Source organism: Callithrix jacchus, chromosome 12, assembly GCF_049354715.1.
Source record: "Callithrix jacchus isolate 240 chromosome 12, calJac240_pri, whole genome shotgun sequence".
NCBI lineage: Eukaryota > Metazoa > Chordata > Mammalia > Primates > Cebidae > Callithrix > Callithrix jacchus.
In genome coordinates this window covers 21,737,829-21,760,944 of record NC_133513.1, presented here as the reverse complement: position 1 = coordinate 21,760,944, position 23,116 = coordinate 21,737,829, and the positions used below count along the sequence as shown (strand labels likewise).

Genomic DNA, 23,116 nt, shown 5'->3' with positions numbered 1-23,116 from the left:
GGGAGAGTACAAAGGGGAAAGTCCCAGCAAAAAAGGGCTCCAGAGTTGTACAATTTTTTAGTCCATGTAAGTGACACCTCCTGGAGTTGTATAACCTACAATCAAAGCACTCCTCCCAACTGTGGGGAGGAGAGTTAGATCATGCATTTGTCCCATCCAACTCCATTCACAGGACACCAGACATCAGAGACAGAGAGAAAAACTCAAGGGGCCAACCTGACTTGTCTTTGGGCAGGTGTTCTCTAGACCAGAAGTAGCTGTGAAGAGCAAAAGGATGGGGCAGCCATCTCTGACTTGGATGCTGATGGTGGTAGTGGCCTCTTGGTTCATCACAGCTGCAGCCACTGACATCTCAGAAGCAAGTAAGTGAGAAGTGTGTGTGTGTCGTATGTGTGTGCATGCACGAGTAGTGTAGCACTTCTTAGAGGCAATGTCAATGTTCCTATAGCATTTGGAATTTGCATTGTCTTTATACTTTTTTTTTTTTTTTGAGACAGAGTTTCGCTCTTGCTACCCAGGCTGGAGTGTAATGGCGCGATCTGGGCTCACCACAACCTCCACCTCCTGGGTTCAGTCAATTCTCCTGGGTAGCTGGGACTACAGGCACGCGCCACCATGCCCAGCTAATTTTTTGTATTTTTAACAAATACGGGGTTTCACCTTGTTGACCAGGATGACCTCGATCTCTTGACCTCGTGATCCACCCACCTCGACCTCCCAAAGTGCTGGGATTACAGGCTTGAGCCACCGCTCCCGGCCGACAATTTCTTAGACTTCAATATGCACAGGACTCACTTGGAAATTTTGCTAAAATGCAGATTCTGGTTCAGCAGATCTTTGGTTGGACCTAAGATGCTGATTTTTTTTTTTTTTTCTCATTGCCCAGGCTGGAGTGCAGCGGCACAATCTCAGCTCACTGCAGCCGCAGCCTCCTGGTTTCAAGTGATTCTCCTGCCTCAGCCTCCTGAGTAGCTGGGACTACAGGCACATGCCACCATGCCCAGCTAATTTTTTGTATTTTTAGTAGAGACGGGGTTTCACCATGTTGACCGGGATGGTCTTGATCTCCTGACCTCGTGATCCACCCACCTTGGCCTCCCAAAGTGCTGGGATTCCAGGCATGAGCCACTGTGCCCGGCCAATGCTGAATTTTAACAAGTTTCCACGTGATGCTAATGGTGGGGTCCTTAGCACACATTGAAAAGCAAGGGGCTAGAACATCTCTAAGACCTGCTGGCCCTTTATTGGAAGGTCAGAAACATACTCTATTACATATGGTGTCCTAGTTAAAAGTAAATATTTTGTGGTCCTGCCATCTACATTTGTACCCTGGTTCTACTTCTTACCAAAGGAGCAAGGGGCTTAACCCCTCTGAACCTCAGTTTTCTCATCTTTAAAAATAAGGGTAAATCAAAAACTGACCTCAGGAGGCCATTGGGAAGTATTCAACAAGATAGTGAATGAAAAGTGCACATCCTATTGCCTGGCATATCGTGACTGCTTAATAAACAACAGCTTATTTTTTAATGATTATTTTTATTATGGAGGAGCAAAGTGCAACTGCCCTGCCAGGTGGAGTTGGAGGACTACTCAGAGAGGAGGCAACACTGAGCCGGGTCCTGAGGAAGGTTTCACCAGGCAGGGAAGCAGATCTGGCAGAGAGCAAAAAATGTGCAAAGGCAGAGAGGGCAGCAGGTTCACTGTAAATCCGACCAAAGTACAGGAATTCTGAGCATTACTTTTCCGAATGTGGGAATGTGGATATTTTATAAGAAGATAGCTTGAAAACAATGCTTACCACAGAAAAATTAATGGTGGAGTTGGGCATGATGGCATGGGCCTGTAGTCCCAGCTTTTTCAGAAGCTGTGGCAGGGTGGGGTGGTGGTGGGGAATGGAGGCTTGAGCCAAAAGTTGGAGGTTGCAATGAGCTATGATCGCACCACTGCACTCCAGCCTGGGCGACAGAACTAGACTCCCTCTCTCAAAAAATAATAAAGTTAAAAATTAAAATGAAATAAACACAGAATGAATGGTGGAAGCCTGACATCATCAGGGGAGTTTGGTTTTTTCCTTCTTTTCTTGTTTTGGAGGGAGTCCTAGAGAATAAATCTTAAATATAATGTGAGTTCCTTGGAGAATGAGGGAAGGATCTCTGGGTGACCATGGGCCCAGCTGCCCACACTCTGAGGCTGGGCTCTTCTGTCCACAGGATGGTGCTCCGAATGTCACAGCAATGCCATCTGCTTGGAGGAAGGGGCCGTGACGACGTGCACCTGCCAGGAGGGCTTCACTGGCGACGGCCTGACCTGCGTGGACCTGGATGAGTGCGCCATTCCGGGGGCTCATAACTGCTCGACCAACAGCAGCTGCGTAAATTCGCCAGGCTCCTTCTCCTGCGTCTGCCCCGAAGGCTTCCGCCTGTCGCCCGGGCTGGGCTGCACAGACGTGGATGAGTGCACAGAACCTGGGCTTAGCCACTGCCACGCCCTGGCCACGTGTGTCAATGTGGTGGGCAACTACTCCTGCTTGTGCCCCGCGGGCTACTGGGGGGATGGGTGGCACTGTGAGTGTTCCCCGGGCTCCTGCGGGCCGGGGCTGGACTGCGTGCCCGAGGGCGATGCGCTCGTGTGCGCAGATCCGTGTCAGGCACACCAAATCCTGGACGAGTACTGGCGTAGCACCGAGTACGGGGCGGGCTACACCTGCGACACGGACCTGCGCGGCTGGTACCGCTTCGTGGGCCAGGGCGGCGTGAGCCTGGCTGAGACCTGCGTGCCCGTCCTGCGCTGCAACACGGCCGCCCCCATGTGGCTCAATGGCACCCATCCGTCCAGCGACGAAGGCATCGTGAGCCGCAAGGCCTGCGCGCACTGGAGCGACCATTGCTGCCTGTGGGATGCATCAGTCCAGGTGAAGGCCTGCGCCGGCGGCTACTATGTCTACAACCTGACAGCGCCCCCCGAGTGTCACCTGGCCTACTGCACAGGTCAGCCCGGTGTTTCCCCGCAGCCATCGTCCCAGACCTGGATAGGCACTACAGGGGACTGGGGCGCCTCCTTATTGATTGTCTGTCTGTCCCTGTGACCCTGCAGACCCCAGATCCGTGGAGGGGACGTGTGAGGAGTGCAGTATAGACGAGGATTGCAAATCGGATAACGGCAGATGGCACTGCCAGTGCAAACAGGACTTCAACATCACTGGTGAGGCCGGGGAGGAAGCGGGTTGTTGAGAAACCTGTCATTGACTGGGGGAGGGACACATTCCTCCCCTGTGAGATTGGGGTCATCTGGGTATGACGAAGGAAATACATATTCAACCTGAGTGAAGATAGAAGATCCACTAATACACATTAAAGCTGGCAAGAGGCTCTCTGGGTGCACCCGAGTCTCTCTTTAGTTGACTTCAAAGCTCCCAGAGCTTTGGGGATCTCCTCGCACCCAACCTTCTTTCTGAGGCCCTTCTTTCTGGGCACACGCGTTGCTGCCATCTGGGAGCCAAAGACCATCTGAGTCCTATTCCTGCAGCACCAGAACACAGGCCTGGTGACCAGTCCCCCAGTCAGCTCAGGCCCGGTGACCAGTCCACCAATCAGCTCAGACCTGGTGACCAGTCCACCAATCAGCTCAGACCTGGTGAACAGTCCACCAATCAGCTCAGGATTCTGGGCCAGGCACAAGCCTCAGATTTCTCATAGGTGCAATTATTGAAGATGAAAGTTGTATTTCCAGACTTCAGTCACGATTTTAGTCACATCCAGGTGCCAACTTTACAATTGGAACCCTGGTTCACTTGCTTTATCCAAGTGTTGCATGTGCCATGACTTTTATTATTGTTTTTCTTCTAATGGACTGAATCTCTTAAGTAAATGTGGGGTGTTGACGGTCATGGCTTCATCTGTCTGTGGCAAGTTACGCTTACCTTAGACAGAAAGTTAACTATAAAAATAAAGTGAAAAGAAAAGGTACTAAATTCCAGGAGTTGTGGAATACTTCAATAAAACAAAATTTAAAAAATACTAAAAATTTTAAAAAATACTTCAATTTTTAAAAAATTAAAACTGAATTCTAGCTGGATCTTGTTTCCTTCCCCAAACTCTGAGCCTGAGGCCTGCTCTGTTTGAGAGGGAAGGTAGTGGGCTGGACACTGTGGCTCACACCTGTAATCCCAGCACTTTGTGAGGCCAAGGTGGGCAGATCACCTGAGATCAGGAGTTGGTCAGCCCGACCAACATGGCAAAGCCCTATCTCTAGTAAAAATACAAAGATTAGCCAGGCCTGGTGGCAAGCACCTGTAATTCCAGCAACTCTGGAGGCTGAGGCTGGGGAATCACTTGAATCCAGGAGGCCGAGGTTGCAGTGAGCCATTATCACACCACTGCATTCCAGCCTGGGCAACAAGAGCGAAACTCTGTCTCAAAAAAATAAAAAAAAAAAAAGAAAGAGAGGAAAGTTAGTGAGTATGAGCATATGGCATTAAAGACGTTAGTGGCAAGCTGATACTGTCTCCTTGATGTAAAAAGGGTAGAAAGCAATTGCAGTTTGTTCGTTCGTTTCTTTCTTTCTTTTCCCTTCTTTTCTTTATTTTCTTTCTTTTTATTTTTTCTTGCGAAGTCTCCCTCTGTCACCCAGACTGGAGTGCAATGGCGCCATCTCAGCTCGCTGCAACCTCTGCCTCCTGGATTCAAGCGATTCTCCTGCCTCAGGCCCCCAAGTAGCTGGGATTACAGGTGCCTGCCACTGGGCCTGGCTAATATTTATTTATTTATTTATTTATTTTGTATTTTTAGTAGAAACAGTGTTTCACTATGTTGGCCAGGCTGGTCTCAAACTCCTGACCTCGAGTGATCCACCTGCCTCAGCCTCCCAAAGTGCTGGGATTACAGGCATGAGCCACAGTGCCCACCCGGGGATTTTAAACTAGTATTCACTGTTATTTAATGCTGGGACATCAAACCCCCTGAAAATCTCCTGCATTTGGTATACAACCCACACTTAGGGGAACACAGGACTGAATGGTTGGCCAATGGATGTATACATTGATATCAGGGGTCCAATTTTGAGTCCTCATCACATTGGGAGGGGAGAGATCAGCTTGAGGCTATGCTGAGCACCTGCAGGTGGTGGTCAACACAGCCAGCTGGACCTGGCCCGGGGGGACATGGTGAGCCCCGAAGCTGCAGACACAGGCCCTCAATCCTGCCCAACCTGACGGTTTCAGATATTTCCCTCCTGGAGCACAGGCTGGAATGTGGGGCCAATGACATGAAGGTGTCCCTGGGCAAGTGCCAGCTGAAGAGTCTGGGCTTTGAGAAGGTCTTCATGTACCTGAGTGACAGCCGGTGCTCAGGCTTCAGTGACAGAGACAACAGGGACTGGATGTCCATAATGACCCCAGCCCAGGATGGCCCCTGTGGGACAGTGTTGACGGTACGTCTTGGCCAGTGGGGCACAGAACCAGAGCACTGCCTGGTTTAAGCTTCCGCTCTATCACCTCCTAGTTACAGGAGGTTCGGGGTTGTTTAACCTGGCTGTGCCTCAGTTTCATCAACTGTAAAGTAGAGAAATAATAGCACCTACTCCGTAGGCATGTTGAGAGTATTGAATGAATTAATGTGTTAAAGTGATTAGGACTGCACACAGTAAGTGCTCAGTAAATGTCAGCTTCAAATAAAGAGAGCAATCCATGGTGATACTTCTCCATTTTATAAATAGGAAAAGTAGGGCTGACAATAGTGATTGTCCCAGCCAGTAGGCATCAGCATTTGGTTCAGAAACTGGTCCATTTGTCTCCAGTGGTCCTGGAAGGCAAGGTCTGTTTCCTTCATGTACACAGAACCAGGACCTCACTGACAGAGGCCTCCTCAAATGAAACTTAGAGGTAAATGTTTGAGCATTATCTCTCCCACCTCTCTCACTACTGGAGAAAGAAATAAAGAAAAAGAAAGAAGAAAAGAAAGAAAAGGAAAGAAAGGAAGGAAGAAAGAAAGAAAGAAAAGAAAGCAAGAAAGGAAAGGAAGGAAGACGGAAGGAAGGAAAGAAAGAGAGAAAAGATTTAATGTTGGCTGGGTGTGGTGAGGGGACTAATGCAATAATGCAGGTATTCAGCTCAGGGTCTAGCACATGACATGTGTGCATGAATGGTCATTGCTGTTGTAACTTTTTTTTTTATTTATAAAGAAAAGATGATTAATTGGCTCATAGTTCAGGCTGTACAGGCAGCTTTTTATTGTTGTGGGGTTTTTTGGGTTTTTTTCTTTTTGATGGAATATCCCTCTGTCGTCCAGGCTGGAATGCAGTGGTACAATCTCAGCTCACTGCAACCTCTGCCTCCCGGGTTCAAGTGATTCTCCTGTCTCAGCCTCCTGAGTAGATGGGACTACAGGCAGCCACCACCACACCCAGCTACTTTTTGTATTTTAGCAGAGATGAGGTTTCACCACATTGGCCAGGCTGGTCTCTAACTCCTGACCTCATGTAATCCACCCACCTGAGCCTCTCCCAAAGTGTTGGGATTACAGGCATGAGCCACCGCACCCAGCCACAGGCAGCTTTTTATCAAGGAGACTAGGAGAGCAGCTCACAAGTAGCCAGAGACCAGGAGATTTGGCTTTGAAGTCCTACTCAGATTTTCATGCCCTTTCTCTCACCCCCACCTCCCATTCCCTGCAACACAGAGGAATGAAACCCATGCCACTTACAGCAACACCCTCTACCTGGCAGATGAGATCATCATCCGTGACCGCAACATCAAAATCAACTTTGCATGCTCCTACCCCCTGGACATGAAAGTCAGCCTGAAGAACTCCCTGCAGCCAATGGTCAGGTGCGGCCAGAGAGAGTTTCTGGGACCACTAGATGATTCTACCCCAAAAACCCTTAACCTTGAGCTTCCCTGTCAACTGCCACCTACAGAGAGCTGGAAGTGAGGTCTGGAAATAGTGTTGGCCAGTGAAAAAACCAGGAATCCTGGAGCCCAGTTTCAAACCTAGACTCTCATAAATGATGGTTATGCCCTGGACAGTGGGGGACAGAGTCAGAACACTGCCTGGTTCAGGCCCTACCTCTGTCACTAACTAATTGTATGAGCTTGAGTGAGTTATTGAGCCTGGCTGTGGGAAGTTGATAGCCCCTCTCTGGGTGTCAGTATTTTTATCTGTGAAATGGGTTTAGCTATACTTGTACTGCCTTTCTTAGAATACAACTGTGCTCTAAGAATCAAATGATATGGGAGTTTCGCTTGAGCCCAGGAATTTGAGGCTGCATTGAAATATGATTGTGATGTGAGTCAGATTCAACCCTCAAAGTGATGCAGATGATTCAGATGTGAATCAAATATTAGAGTCTCCACTTTTCAAAGGGGCAGGGTGGTTGTGCTAGAGAGCAGGAAGGGTCTCAGTCCAGACTGCTGTGGGACTCTGGGCAAATCGTATTTCACATTTGGAAGGACCTCAGCTTCCTTCCTTCTCTGTAAGTGAAAGGAATTTGATTAAACAGGGTTTTACAAATTATGATCTTTGCAAGTGTCTTGCTGGAGGCCAAGGGAGGTGCCCTGGAAGAGTGCCTGTAGGGGTAAACCATTCATACTGGGTGCCACATAAGATTTTATTGTTTTTTTTTTAAATGAACCTGTCACTAAATAAAATTGAAAATCTTCAAACAGGATGAATCACAGGCCAATGATGGGAAAAATAATCATTGTAATATGAGCTAAGATTTAATTGTGTATTTATTTATGACAGAGAGTCCTGCTCTGTTGCCCAGGCTGGAGTGCAATGATGCAATCTCAGCTCACTGCAACCTCCGCCTCCTGGCTTCAAGCAATTATCCTGTCTCAGCCTCCCAAGTAGCTGGGATTACAGGCACTCACCACCACATCTGGTTAATTTTTGTATTTTTAGTAGAGAGGGGGTTTCACCATGTTGGCCAGGCTGGTCTCAAACTCCTGACTTCAGGCGATCCACCCACCTCGACCTCCCAAAGTGCTGGGATTACAGGCTTGAGCCTCCGCACCCACCCAATAACTGAGATTTATTGAGAGCTTACTATATCTCAGGCATTGTGTCCAGTGTTCTTCCTGGAACATCTCCTCAAACTCTTAGAGCAGCTCTAGGAGATAAAGATATTATTATTATTGTTCCCATTATACTGATGTGGACATTGAGGCTCAGCGGAGTTTGAGTGATTTTTCAAAAGCTGCAAAGTCTAACAAATGATAGAGCTGGGATTCAGACATCAGGTCTAGAGCCTCCACTTGACCTTGGAAGCTTGGTTGAGCTTCCCTTCGAAGCTTGCCCATGGTTTTGTACTCTCTTGGCCAGCCAGACTCAGGGAAGGATGCTAGGTGCTGATGACAGTGCACAGCTGACTTGGAGGAAGAAGGGTGCTCATTGCAGGCTGCTGGCTGGAGCCTCACCTAGCCAAGCAGTGTCCTGGGGCACTGTGGCCCTGTCCTCGGCCTGGTAGGCTCTGGGGAGCAACAAGTGTGCTCACATCTCTATGTTTTTTGGTTTTGTTTTGTTTTGTTAAGAACCCAGGCCTCACTCTATCACCCAGGCTGGAGTGCAGTGGCACAATCGTAGCTCAATGCAGCCTCGAATTCCTGGGCTTAAGCAATCCTCCCACCTGTCTCCCAAGTAGCTGGGACCACAGACACATGTCGCAACCATGGGCTATTTTTAAAAATACTTTTGTAGAGATAGAGTCTTGTTATGTGGACCAGGCTAGTCTCAAACTTCTGGCCTCAAGTGATCCTCCTGCCTTGGCCTCCTAAAGTATTGGGATTATAGGCATGAGCCACAGCACCTGATCCCTCGAGTTTCTGCCTTGAGTTAGAGATCTCAACCCAGTCTTCACTGACAACTCAGTTCTCATCTATAAAATGGACTTCCACATTTCAGAGTATTTCTCATGTGCCTTATTTCATGAGGCATCAGCCTTACAAAGTCCTTTGTGGGATCATCCAGTGAAGTTCACATCAGTGTGGCTGTTTTCAGTGTGGTTAAAAATAACTCATTTATAAAGCTCAATCTTCTGATGTAGATGTTGGTACATCACGATGGAGACCAGGACGCAAGTTGTAGGACTCATAATAGCTCAATCCCTTTTAACCTGTTCTAGATTGAGACCAAAGAAGGAATCCAGGTGTTTCAATAATTTGTTGTTTTTTTCCCCCATCTCGAAGGCTACAGGGGTAGCAAGTGAGGGACTGGATGTGTTACTTGAGATGTGATTGGACCAGTAGCATCAGCAGTATCCAGTAGCTTGTTAGAAATGCAGGCCCTTGAGCCCCACCCCAAACTGACTGAATCAGAGCCTGCATTTTATCTAGATCCCAAGTTGACCTGTGTGTACTCATTGCAGTTTGCAAAGCAGCAGTTAGTGGGTTTCAGTCTTATTGCTGGATAAAAATGCACATAACTGCAAGGTACTGCCCAGAAATGCAAACCAGAAAAGGTAGCCCAACAGCAAATGTTCTCAGCCTGATCCTCTTACCAACCCTTCTTCCCCTGCAGTGTCCTGGACATCAGAGTGGGTGGGACAGGCATGTTCACTGTGCGGATGGCCCTCTTCCAGAACCCTTCCTACACGCAGCCCTACCAAGGCTCCTCCGTGACGCTGTCCACTGAGGCTTTTCTCTATGTGGGCACCATGTTGGATGGGGGAGATCTGTCCCGATTTGCACTGCTCATGACCAACTGCTATGCCACACCCAGTGGCAATGCCACAGACCCCCTCAAGTACTTCATCATCCAGGACAGGTAAGGCAAAGCCTCCTACTGGGAACCCATAGGGGGAATTCAGGGGGTTCTTTGGACTGGGATGGAGAAAAATTGCATTTCTTTTTTTTAGACAGAGTCTTGCTCTGTCACTCAGGCTGGAGTGCAATGGAGTGATCTCAGCTCACTGCAACCTCCACCTCCTGGGTTCAAGCAATTCTTCTGCTTCAGCCTCCCAAGTAGCTGGGATTACAGGCTTGCAACTGCACGCCCAGCTAATTTTTGTATTTTTAGTAGGGACAGGTTTTCACCACACTGGCCAGGCTGGTCTTAAACTCCTAACCTTGTGATCCACCTGCCTTGGTCTCCCAAAGTGCTAAGATTACAGACATGAATAACCATGACCAGCCTGAAAATTGCCTCTTTATATTCATTACCCTTTTGCTGAAACTTAGCATTCCCATCCATTATAAATACAGGCAACAAACTACAGAAATATTAGCAGGTCCTGTGAAGCCATTTATGGTCATCAATACTTTTTAGGCACTATAGCATTAGAATTTTCACTAGCCCTTATTATTCAATGCATTATCAAATACATACGTATTTGCAAATATATATTTATGTATAATATATATACACAATGATATGCATTTTGTATTTCAAATGTCTTATTTTTTTGCTTGTTTGATTTGGTTTGGCTTTTTTGAGATAGGGTCTCACTCTGTCACTCAGGCTGGAATACGGTCACTTGATCATAGCTCACACCACCATAGCCAGCTAGCAAATGTTTTTAATATTTTGAGAATGGCACTTCAATTTCATTGGTTTCCTTTATAATCTTTTAAATATTTTTATTTTGTGCATTTGAAAATACTACTTTTGAGGGGGCATGTACAAGCTTCAGTAGGGAGCTGAGTAGGATTTGCAATTCAAAAAATGGTAAGGAACCTGATGGAAAGGCATGCCCAAGGCAGCAGGCCGCCCAGCACCTGGGGGAGGAGTAAGGTATGGGCATGGTTAGCCAAGGGCCAGTTGAAACTAGGAGGACACAAGTGTGCTACCTTTTACTCAAGAGGCACAAGATGACTGTGAATCTGACCATGAGAAGGTAGTTCACTTTCTCATTCATAAGTTGAAAAGATATTTTGGAAGCTTGCTGTGTGACAGGCTCTGTGGATTTCACAGTAAATAGAAGGAAGAAAAACCTCTGCTCTCATACAGTTTATATTCTAAAGCAGGCGGACCAACAATTAAATGAAAGTGAAATATATAGTACGTTAATGACAAAGAGGTTATAGAAGAAATAAAGCAGGAGAAGAAGAGAGACGTTTGCAATTTTAATAGCATGGTCAGAGAGAGCATTCCTGAGAGACAGTGGTCTGTTTGCACTAGGTTATCTCAGGGTCTGCCTGGTCACATCAAGGGAACATTTTCAGGGGGGTGCCAATATGATATTCACACCTCTTCATTATCTGGAATCTCCCTTTGCAATAAAAATAAAGCAGAAGTCTGTTTTAGAGAGTTTTGCAATTAACAGTGTCTAACTCAAACTTAATCCGACCCCTTTGTTGACCTTGTCCTCATTGTATGGTCCTGTTCTGTTTATGGCAAGTGATACTTGCTTGCCATCTTGAGGTCATGACCTAAAGATTCTTCTAGAAAATAAATGTATTTCAGTAAAAAAAAAAAAAAGTAGATTTTTTAAAAATAGTAAGTAAATAATAATACAAGTGTTGTGACACAAGAGAAAATGCTCATGAAGGTGGTATCTCAACAAAGAAGAAAAAAACTGTGATTTGGAAACTGTTGGCATGACCTTGATTGGAGCATCACAGAGATTTGGGTTCAAATCTTGGCTTTGCCATTTCTTAGTTTTAAGAAACAGGTCAGCTTAGCTCCCTGGGTTTTCCTGTTCTCAGACATAAACGAGGATAAATAATACCTGCTATGCTGGGATTTTAAAACTTGATTTTCAGGAGTATAAAAGTACACCAGGGAGGCCAAGGCAGGCATATCACGAGGTCAGGAGTTCAAGACCAGCCTGGCCAAAATGGTGAAACCCCGTCTCTACTAAAAATACAAAAATTAGCTAAGTGTGGTGGCATGTGCCTGTAATCCCAGCTACTCAGGAGGCTGAGACAAGATAATTGCTTGAACTGGGAGGCAGAGGTTGCAGTGAGCCAAGATTGCACCACTGCACTCCAGTCTAGGTGACAGAGCAAGACTCCATCTAAAGATAAAATAAAATGAAAGTACAGCAGGCACATTGTGGAAAACTTGGAAAGTTCTTTAAAAGAAGCAGGAAAGAATGTAGGGTGTATCTCTATATGTTTCCGTGGGTGGATGTGGGAGCTGGGGTGAGAACTACCAGTCTAGGAGAGATGTCCAAACCTCAGAAGGCATGAAAAGAGGAGACAAGTTGGGGAGATAGTGAAAGTGACTGGAGGGGGACACATGGATGTCCAGCTTGGCTTGAGCACATGGAGCCCTCACAGGCCATACTGTCTGCCTGTCAGGAGCGGGGTCCACTCAACCTCAGGGCTTTTCCCTTGCCAGGTGGAGTCTGCACTTCTGGGGCCAGATCTGAATTATGGGAGACACAGAACTAAGAGTGAAAGACATTCCCAGAAGGTTCCTTCTCAGTTTTGCAGTCAGTGTTCAGCCTCCTTCCTAAATCAACTTTGAGCAAATAGTGCGGAATGGCAGATAGGGTGCCCAGTTTGCCTTCCCGGAATGCCCACGGGTATCCCTGACTCAGCCCATCACACGTAGGAGTCTCTGCATGCTCCGTTTCAGGTTTCTCCTTGTAACTGTGTTTGGGCACAATTGTGTATATGCACAGATGGGTGCACACACGCCAATTTCATCGGTGGCTCTTGGTACCCAGGGGTTTCCATCGTTATAATTATACCAGGCACATGTAGATAGCACATACTAGCTAATAATTTTTTAACGTTATTCCTGGGAAATCAGGAAGTGCTGACTTTTGGACAGTTTCAGCTCTGCACTGATGACAGTTTCACTTTAGTATCAAATATATAAAGTACCTTTGGCATACTACACACAGTTCAGGAAAAAAAAAACAACCTGATCCGTACAGCTGTCTTATAACATGGTTGCAATTATTTCCTCACATGATCCGCCTGCCTTGGCCTCCCAAAGTGCTGTGATTACAGGTGTGAGCCACCACACCCGGCTGGCTGCAATTATTTCCTATGTACAGATGAAGAAATTAAGGCATAAAGAGATTAAGTAAGTTGTTTCAAGGTCACACAGCTAAAAGGTGACAGAGCAATATTTGAACCCAGGAAGTCTGGCTCCAGAGTCTTTGTTTAACCAACCACATGAAATGATGTGTAACCCTCCCAGATGCCCACACACTAAAGACTCAACTATCCAAGTGGTGGAGAACGGGGAGTCCTCCCAGGGCCGATTTTCCGTCCAGGTGTTCCGGTTTGCTGGAAATTACGACCTAGTCTACCTGCACTGTGAAGTCTATCTCTGTGACACCATGAATGAAAAGTGCAAGCCTGTGAGTCGCCTCCCCTCCCCCAGCCCATGTCTTATAACCAAAGACATTGGTCACAAAGAAAACAAATCAACATTGTTTCCCTGTAGAATGAGCAGTAAGATGAGGTGGGCATGGCCAGGCAGGAAACCTAGGCCACCAGGAAATCAGGTGCGATCAGTGAAGTGCAGCAGGCTGGCAAACGCTCTGGCTTATCTGCAAGCTTGTGTTCAAATAACGAGAGCTGACATTTTTAAGCACTGTGTCCACCTCACTTGTGTTAACTTTGAATGCTTCACTGCAACTCTATAAGGGAGGTGTTATTAGTTCCCTTTCCTCATGAGGAGGAGAGCTCAGAGAACTTGAATGGCTTGCCTGAGATCATGCATCTATCTAGCAAATGGCAGAGCTGGGACATGCATGTGCCCCTGTATACAGATCTAAAAACTTCTTCCTGGGGCAGGGGGAGGCACCTATGAGGTGTGCAGTCCACGCCACATGGCAGAAACACATGCAGGCTCCCTCATGGAGGGTGTTTTTCTATTGCCCTCTCCCTGTAGACCTGCTCTGGGACCAGATTCAGAAGTGGGAGTGTCATAGATCAATCCCGTGTCCTGAACTTGGGTCCCATCACACGGAAAGGTAAGAGAGCCACTTGCTCCTCAACATTCCTGGCTAGGAATAATCTCTGGAGAGGAAGAGGGATAATAGAGCCTGGCGCCTTGTCACCTTACTGAGCTCTGAAGAACTGGGAGCAAGTGGATGCTCTGGGGCAAGGTGGAAAACAGGCTGCCTTCCTTTGACTATTCCCATTCATCCACCCATTCATTGCACAAACGTGATTGGTAGATGAATGTGACACAGGACACAGGCGTGGCCAGACAGGCATGTGGAAATGTAGATGATCCAGATATGTTTGCACACATGTGAGGTCACATACATACATTCATATTTGTAGTAGATGTGTTCCTCCTCTCTGTCTGTGAGTCTTGTGATGAGCAGAAGTAGATGGCCCTGCTCACACAGAGCTTGTGAATCAGTGAAGAAGGTGTCATTTGAATAATCCCATGTAGACATGTGGGATCTGGGTGGTGCCAGTTGATCCATCAAGTGCAGGGTCTACAAGCACTGATCTTAGGAGCGGTTTAGGAAGGGTCAGAATCTTGTAGCCTCCAGCTTTATGACTCCTAAACCATAATTTCTAATCTTCTAGCTAATTTCTTAATCCTAAAAAGGGAGTCTAGTCCCCAGGCAAGAAAGAGGCTTGTTTTTGGTAAGGGCTGTTATCATCTCTGTTTTAAACTATAAATTAAATTCCTTCCAAAGTTAGTTCAGCCTACACCCAGGAAGGAACAAGAACGCTTAAAAGTTAGAACCAAGATGGAGTCGGCTAGGTTAGCTCTCTTTCACTGTCTCAGTATAATTTAGCAAAGGTGGTTTCAAGAGTACAGCTTGGGCAAAGGGCCCATGGTAGGAGGGAGCCCTGCCTGTTAAAAGAACTCAGAGAAGGACAGGCAGGCTGGAAAGAAGGGAGTGTTGTGGGATGAGCTACTGCAGAGCGTGCAGGGCCTTGCAGTTCTTACTAAGGTTTGGGGCCTTTCTCCTGAAAGCAGTGAGAGCCCCTGATGGGTCTGAAGTGGGGGAGTAACATGATCAGATTTGGGTTTTGAAGAGCTCACTCTGCCTGTGAGGAGAAAAGTAGATTGAAGGGATTTCTCCCAGGCTGCTTGCCAATCTCATGCATTCTTTTTCGCTGTTCCTTCTGTTTTCTTCCAAAGGTGTCCAGGCCACAGTCTCAAGGGCTGCTTTTAGCAGCTTGGGTAAGTCTTTTTTTTTTTTTTTTTTTTTTTTTTTTAATCAGGTACAGGAAGTTCTTTTCCACTTCCTCAAAGCGCTGCATGGGGTGGGGGCAGAGAGAGAAGACAATGTAAACATTGGGTTCCACCACATGGAGCTCAAGGGAAGACCCTTACCCAGACAGGGACTAACTGGAGGTGTGGAAGGGAACAAGGTGAAAGTAGGGGTCCTGGTGAGACAAAGCAGGGGGGCCTGAGAACTCAGAGCGAGGTGGGTTTGGAGGGGGCACAGCAGGGTATGGGAGGGGAGATGGGGGACATTTCCTATTCCAGTGCACTTCATTTTAAATAAACTGGGTACATGAGCATTATGAAAGGAGAACCAAAGGACAGAACAGGTCCCCTCTGCAGCAGGACCTGTTCCAGAACTCTCCTAGGGGGCTTCCGTTAACTTTTAATGCTTCACAGCAACTCTATAAGGGAGGTGTTACTAGTTCCATTTTCTAAATGAGGAGGGGGCTCACAGAACGTGAGTGGTTCTGCATCTGTCTATTAATTGCTAGAGCTGGGACTTCATTTTAAATAAACTGGGTACAGGAGCATATATTGTACCCTGGCATACAGATCACTTACTTTACACACACACTTACTATAGACTCGTACCCAAAGAATACGCACACACTCCAGATCTGTATCTTGTGCACTTCCTGAAGCTCCAAGGCTCTTCTCTAACCCCTTTTTCTAGATTCATTCAATAGGTGAGAAATATTCCTTGAGTGCTACTATGTACCAAGAACCATGCTTAATTCTGGGGTGAACACAGCAAACAAGAAACCCTACTTCTCTGCTTCTTTGCTCTTCTGACTCCCTGAGGTCCCCAGAGTGTGCTGGAGGGCTGGGCTTGAGCTCTGAAGAGGTAACTGTAACTGTGGAAATGCCTGGAATGCCTGATCCTAGGGTTGTACATGTGTACACACACCTATGCTGTCTCCCAATAGTACCTATGTGCACACAGACACAGGGATGCCCAGATAAGCACTAAGAATGTAGGCCATCCAGACCTGTTTGCCCACACACGCAAGGTCACATCCATTCACTCCTGTTTGCACATACAGATGCACAGGAAGCAGCAGTTGTATGTATGCATATTTGTGTGTACCCACAGGGTATGCACAACACCAGATGTGCATCTTGGGTACTTCCTGAAGCTCCAGGGATCCGCTCTAACACCTTTTTCTAGATTCATTCAAGAGGTGACAAATATTCGTTGAGTAATACCATGTGCCAGGAACCATGCTTAGGGCTGGGGTGAACACAACAGTCAAACAAGAAACCCTACTTCACCGCTTCTTTGCTCTTCTGACCACAAAGGCCAGGGACAGGTGGCATTTTTATGGCCCTTGGTTTTCATGGCTACTGAATTATCTAAAAATCTAGGTGAAAAGCACATATATGCAACAGCTACTGGTACCTTGATCCAAAGAGGCTGTTACACTAACGTGGGCTTTTTTTTTTTTTTAAGATGGAGTCTGCTCTGTTGCCCAGGCTGGAGTGCAGTGGCACAATCTTGTCTCACTGCAATCTCCGCCTCCTGGGTTCAAGCAAGTCTCCTGTCTCAGCTTCTCGAGTAGCTGGAACTACAGGCATGCACCACCACGCCTGGCTAATTTTTGTATTTTCTAGTAGAGATGGGGTTTCTCCGTGTGGCCAGGCTGGTCTCAAATTCCTGACCTTAGGTGATCCGCCTGCCTTGGCCTCCCAAAGTGCTGGGATTACAGGTGTGAGCCACCCTGCCTGGCTAATGGGGTATTTGATTTGAGTAGTCCAGCCCGGTACTGATGAGCTCAGAGCTGGAGAGTCACGGCATTCCTAAGAAGCTTGCCCTCTGTTACTATCCCCCAGGGGTCTCTAAGGATGGTTGAGTAGGTTGTGCACTGCACAACAGTGCCCTGTTGTGAAGGTACCAAGCCTAGATCCAGAGGAAAGACTACCTTTTTCAAACCGGTCCACCTTTTTCAGGAGAGATAAAGAAGAAGCTTCCTCTTTCTAGGAGACCAGCCCAGAGACGGTGTCCTCATCCGATTGGTCAGTCTAGAGGAGGCAGCTTATGTTAATTTGCACAAAAGTACAGCAGTACTAGCAGTTGCCCTATAACTGTTTTCTTTTCAGGGCTCCTGAAAGTCTGGCTGTCTCTGCTTCTCTCCACCACCTTGACCCTGACATTTCAGTGACTGACAGCAGAAAGCCCTATGCTCCATGGCTGCCAGCTCACTTCCTGCTGGGCAGAGGGCACGATACAGGGCAGCGCTCCAGCCACGGAAAAGGGAGTTCATGCTTTGGTCAGCCTGTCTTCTTTTCTCCCCCTTCATCCTGGCTGTCAAGAAACAGCCTGTGTCTTTAAATGCTGCTTTCTTTCAAAATGGGACTTGTCATGGTGTACCCTGAGGCCCCTGTCTCCTAAGAGAATGTGGCAAAATAATGATTTTTAATCTCTGTCTTTGAAGTCATCCATTCATTTAACAAGTATTTACTGAACTCTACCATGTAATAAATCTGTGTGGTGCTAAGGATGCCATGGTGGGAAAAACAGCCCCATGCCCTGTCCTCATGGAGTTCACAGTCTGCTTGGTAAGGCTGGGTTCTGCTGTGTGACCTTAGAGAGGATACACAATGTCTCTGAGCTTCATCCATTCATTCATTCATATTTACTGAGCATCTACTATGTGCTAGGCACTATGTGCTAGATGCCAGGGACATAGCAGTGAACAAATCAGACACAATCCCTGCCCCACCCCATCCCCCACCCCCTGAGTTTCCTATCAGGTAGGAGAGAGAGAACTTGAACAACTAATTCTAAGTAGGTCAGGCATTTCAGAAATGAGACCATAGGCCAGGCACAGCGGCTCGTGCCTTTAATCCCAGCACTTTGGAAGGCTGAGGCAGCGGTGACATTCACCGCTGCCTCAGCTTTCCAAAGTGTTAAGATTAAAGAGTTTGAGATCAGCCTGGGCAACAAGACCCCACCTCTACAAATAAAAATTTTAAATTCACTGGGCATGGTATCACGTGCCTGTAGTTCCAGCTACTTGGGAGGCTGAGGTGGGAGAATCTCTTGGCCCTGAGAGGTCAAGGCTGCAGTGAGCTGAGATTGTGCCAGTGCACCCTAGCCTGAGTGACAGAGCAAGATTCTGTCATAAAAAAGCAAAGAACAATAAATGATAGTATACCAGGGCCTGCTGATTCTGTATCATGGAGGCAATAGTGATGGCCTCAGAAGGTTCATTCAGTTTTCCAGAAACATTTATCTGAGTATGTCACATCTGCCAGGCACTGTGATAGGTGCTGGGAAACACCAATTAGTAAGACAATTAAACACTGAGGAGTAAGTCCCTGCTTACAGGAGTCTCCCAGTCCTTAGAGATAATAAGGAGTAAGCAAGTCATGGTCAGGTACCTGGAATATCCTCAGGACTCCCTTCAATCATTAGACATCTCCCTCCCAATCCAGAAGATTCTCTGGAAGACCAACTTCCAGAGAAACACCAAGAGGGGAGAACAGATCCATGACCCCCCCTTGGTAGGGGATGCTTTGTGTGTATAGAGGTCCCTCAGGATGGGGCAGCTGGTTATAGGAGACCAAGATGCCCCTCGGGTCTCTGGACTTCTGTGCCACGTGGATAAAAGAAAGCCAATTTTGATGGGAACGCTCTGCTCTGCCACCAGCTGCTTCCCTGGACTGCAGCTGTGGCTTTTCAGGAGAGGCCAAGGCCCTCCTTGGCACATTATTAGAACCCTTTGATCCCAGGGAAAGCCACACATGTGTATTAGCAAATGGGGGCTGCTAGGACAGTGTCTTAAGTCAAGGGGCCTCTTATCACACGGACACGCATGGAAAACCTTGACATAAGAGTTGTGGAGGAAGACCGTGGACTGATCCCAGCCCCTGTCCACTGTCAGGCCATGACTGACAGTGTACACATTCATCTGTGCTTGCACTCCGACATAACAGGACATAAAGGAAAAATGTGGGCCAAGATCAATAAAGCCACATAAAGACAAGGACTGAAGACAAGACCTGGCAGGGGAAAAAAAGCACATCAGAATTACTCCTTCAGTCCCTCAGTTCTTTTTCGTTGCCTTTCTTGTTTTCTATCAATTATTCAGCTCAATGTATTCAACAGATATTTTGAGCATAAATTCAATGCCAGGCAATGTAAATGTACCATGGAAACAGCAAATAATCAAAACAGAGCCCTTGCTGCTAGAGAGCTTATATTTAAAAGACAGATACATTTAAACAACTACATGCAATGTGATAGATGGTGACAATTTCTGACGGAGAAGAAAAAACAAGGATGGGGAATGAGCAATGTAGGTGTTATTGGACGTAAAAGATCAGAGAAAGCCTCTCTGCTGAGCAGAGACTAAAAGAAGTAAAGGAGTGGGCCGGGCGCCGTGGCTCACACCTGTATTGGGAGGCCGAGGCGGGTAGATCACGAGGTCAAGAGATCAAGACCATCCTGGTCAACATGGTGAAATCCCGTCTCTACTAAAAATACAAAAAATTAGCTGGGCATGGTGGCGCGTGCCTGTAATCCCAGCTACTCAGGAGGCTGAGGCAGGAGAATTGCCTGAACCCAGGAGGCGGAGGTTGCGGTGAGCCAAGATGGCGCCATTGCACTCCAGCCTGGGTAACAAGAGTGAAACTCCGCCTCAAAAAAATAAAATAAAAAGAAGTAAAGGAGTGAACCAGGGGCATATCTGAAGAATAGCATTGCAGGCAATCAGAATAGCAGGTGTGAAGGTCCTGAGGTAGGATCTTGTGTCTTTCCTCTAAGACTGACTACCTCCACTTGGACAGACTTCAGTTTGAAGAATTGCTCACTGCAGAGGGTCTGGGGATGCATGTTATGAATTTGTTCATGTGTTTACTCAAGAAGTACTTACTAAGTACTGTATAGAACTGCAGAGACAGGCTCCTTGTCCACAAATATCTTTTTTTTCCTTCTTCTTTTTTGGAGACAGGGTCTTGCTCTGTTGCCCAGGCTGGAACACAGTGGCATGATCTAGGCTCACTGTAACCTCTGCCTCCTGGGTTCAAGTGATTCTTCTGCCTTAGCCTCTCCAGTAGCTGGGACTACAGGCATGCACCACCACACCTAGATAAATTTTTGCCTTTTTAGTAGAGATGGGGTTTCACCATGTTGCCCAGGCTGGTCTTGAACTCCTGACCTCAAGTGATCCGCCTGCCTTGGCCTTCCAAAGTGCCTCCCAAAGTGTTGGCATTACAGCCATGAACCACCACACCTGGCCTCTGTCCACAAATTTCTTAACAGCTTTTAGAGGGAGACAGATAAGTTGGCAGGTGAGTGTGATTGGAATTAGCCCCTTGAGGCCTAGGACAAAGGAGAGGTATACTGGTGGAGTCAGGAAAGACTTCCTGGAAGAAGTGATAACGTAGGAGGAAGTTGGGTGTAGAATGATGCAGGCTGAGGGAATAGCGAATGCAAAGCCTTGAAGATGAGGAAGAGGCCAGACAACCACAGATTGCCTGGAGCATGCCATGTGTGGTGGAAAAATTGTGGGTGAGGTTGGAACTGTAAATAGGGGTCAGATCCCAGGGAGCATAGGGTGCTGGGAATGGGAGATAATGCCAACCGATGTTACATTGACCTCTGGCTGCAGGGGAGAAAACAGAAACAGAATAAAAATCAAAGCATAGAGACCCATTAGGCAGCTATTAAAATCACTCTGGACAGGGTGCAGAGGCTCAGGCCTGTTATCCTGGCACTATGGGAGGGCAAGGCAAGAAGATCATTTGAGCCCAAGTGTTTAAGACCAGCCTGGGGAACAGCAAGACCCTGTCTCTACAAAACAATTTAAAAGTTAGCCAGATGTGGTGGCTCACAGCTGTAGTCCCAGCTACTCAGGAGGCTGAGGTGGGAGGATTATTTGAGCGCAGGAGATGAAGGCTGCAGTGAGCTGGTGATCACGTAGCTGCCCTGTAGCCTGGGCAACAGAGTAAGACCCTTGCTCAAAAAGAAAAAAATTACCTTCATAAGGAATGATGGGCTGAATTTGGATTGGTGAGGTGGTGATGGAGAAGAAAGGATTATTGGAAATGGGGGTAGAGGGAAAAAGAAAGGAGCTTGGAAAGGAAGAGGCCAAGTTTCTAGCTTGGATGATTGGGAGAGCAGTGGCGCCTTTGATTAAAATCAATGATACAATGAGGAGGAGGAGATTTGGGGGATTCGGTGAGCTCAGAGTTGCACTTGCTGAGTTTGAGGTGTCTCAAGCATCTCAGCTGCAGTGAGAGGTCCAGTAGTCAATAGGTAGATGGAACTGAAGTTCAAGGGAGTAGCAAAAGCTGGGAATACAGATTCAGAACTCACCAGCCTGGAGATGGTGTGTGAAACCATGAGATACCTTGATACCTCCCAGGGAGAGTTTATGAAGTGACAAGAAAAATGGGACCTAACCAGCATTCTTAGGGACAGGATCTTGCAGCAACAGAGCAGAAATCTCCAAGTAGAAATAGGAGAATCACCAAAATACTATCATGTGGAGTCAAGGAAATGCAAAGTACCCAGAAAAAGCAGTAATCAAATCCAATCACGAAGGAGCAGAAACAAACTACACAGTGGATTCGGCTATGAGACCATCTTAGCAGGGAGGTTTTGGCTGCATGGTTCAAACTGGTACGGAGAGGCCAGGAGAGGCCAGGAGAGGGATGGAGGAACTGATTTTGAAAAGGAGGAAGATTGCCCTATCAGAAGTTGGAGGGGAAGGAGTGGAGGATGGAGGCCAATATTTATATGTTTATAGGGGAAGGAGCAAGGTCAAGTGTCGTGGCCTAAATTGTTTTTGAAGTAGGGTTCAAGATATCTGCTAAGAAAGGTGGTGTGAGTGGATGATAGCTGCAGAGACCATTTAAGAGGAATTAGAAGGGTAAGACTGGCCACTGGGAAGACTGGGACGAGCACCCAGCTGGGTTGAATGGATGGGTAGCCTATTTAGTGGGCCCCAGTTGTCGTTAAGTTCCACATTTTAGAGACTTTTCTCCAGGTGCTCTAGGAGTAGAGAAGGTGGCTTGTAGCACCTTTTCTTTTTCCAGATTGAGGTTTTATAGAAGGTGTTACCAATGCCAAGACCCTCCTGCTCCCTTGACCCCAGTTGCCCTGGCTCCTTAAGAAGTCCCAAAGTGACAGAGAAGAGACTGCCATTTTTTTTTCTGAAAAAGCTTTGGCTCTTTTATTAAGTCCATGATTTCTACCATGGCATGAAGACCAGGTCCAACCCTGGAGTTTAAAAGTCCAAGAAACTCTACAGCCTCTTCTCAGTCTCATGCCTTCTAATCTCTAGGGCAGGCTACATATCTAAAGGGATCAGAACAGGGGCTACTCTGATGCTTCTTTTGTCCAGGAACTTTTGTCTGTCCTTTGTCCTTCCAAAATCCATCATCACCGTATTAGCCATTCCCAGACTCCTCAGCATTGGAAATCTGGAGCTGGGTGGATTCTATGGACCAAGAAATGGAGTTCTATAGAAACATCCATACTCCCTCCCTTTCTTTCCTTATTTTCCCCCTTGCTCTAACTGGCCCCAAGCTCAATGGCCTTCAGACAAAAGCAGAAATGTTCCAAGATGATTAGCTAGGAACACAAGGTACAATTGAAAATCCATTGTGCAAACAAGTGCCTGTTTGATTTTCTCTTTGCTTCCCTTTGAGCATTGAGCTTCCTTTCAATTCGTGTTTGGTTTCTGGTAATAAACATGGCACCAGTGTCATTGATTTATTATGAAGATTAAATATGAGAAATCATGGAGGTAAAGCAGTGTCCAGCATGTTCAGCATTGAGCACACAGCACTATTGTTTGTAGGAAGCATTTGCAGGATGCTGAGACAGCTGAAAGGGTTTACATTGTGAGGGGAGGGCCCTTCTTTTACCATCCTTTGTGTAAATGGCTTATCTCACCTTTATTCAACAAGCCCAGTGTATGACCTAGAACTCCGATCATACCTGTGCACCAATTGAGGAGAGCCACATGGGTGGGAAATTGAGATAAAAAGAGCCCACAGCAGGCTGCATTCTC

The 23,116-nt window shown here is 46.9% G+C and overlaps 1 protein-coding gene across 2 annotated transcripts; it reads left to right on the top strand.

The window, feature by feature from the left end:
* Nucleotides 1–232: 232 nt before the first annotated feature.
* On the top strand, nt 233–17,437 carry UMOD (uromodulin). 2 transcript variants are annotated; one of them, XM_078343930.1, is made up of 11 exons: nt 233–362; nt 2,211–2,987; nt 3,094–3,201; nt 5,219–5,427; nt 6,675–6,823; nt 8,319–8,459; nt 9,513–9,758; nt 13,089–13,251; nt 13,788–13,869; nt 15,006–15,047; nt 17,193–17,437. In XM_078343930.1, the coding sequence occupies exons 1-11, from the start codon at nt 275–277 to the stop codon at nt 17,252–17,254; spliced, it is 2,067 nt and encodes a 688-aa protein (XP_078200056.1). In that variant the 5' UTR covers nt 233–274; the 3' UTR covers nt 17,255–17,437. The 2 variants fall into 2 exon arrangements, with proteins under 2 accessions (XP_078200056.1, XP_054098633.2); XM_054242658.2 differs by lacking the exon at nt 8,319–8,459 and adding an exon at nt 1,548–1,646.
* The last annotated feature ends 5,679 nt before the right edge of the window (nt 17,438–23,116 follow it).

Excerpts from the sequence above, each read along its gene's own strand:
- UMOD (XM_078343930.1), top strand. The coding sequence starts at position 275 with ATGGGGCAGCCATCTCTGACTTGGATGCTGATGGTGGTAGTGGCCTCT. Across the intron at positions 6,824-8,318 it reads TCCCTGCAGCCAATGGTCAG|CCAGACTCAGGGAAGGATGC; the intron begins GTGCGGCCAGAG and ends TCTCTTGGCCAG. Across the intron at positions 9,759-13,088 it reads TACTTCATCATCCAGGACAG|ATGCCCACACACTAAAGACT; the intron begins GTAAGGCAAAGC and ends TAACCCTCCCAG.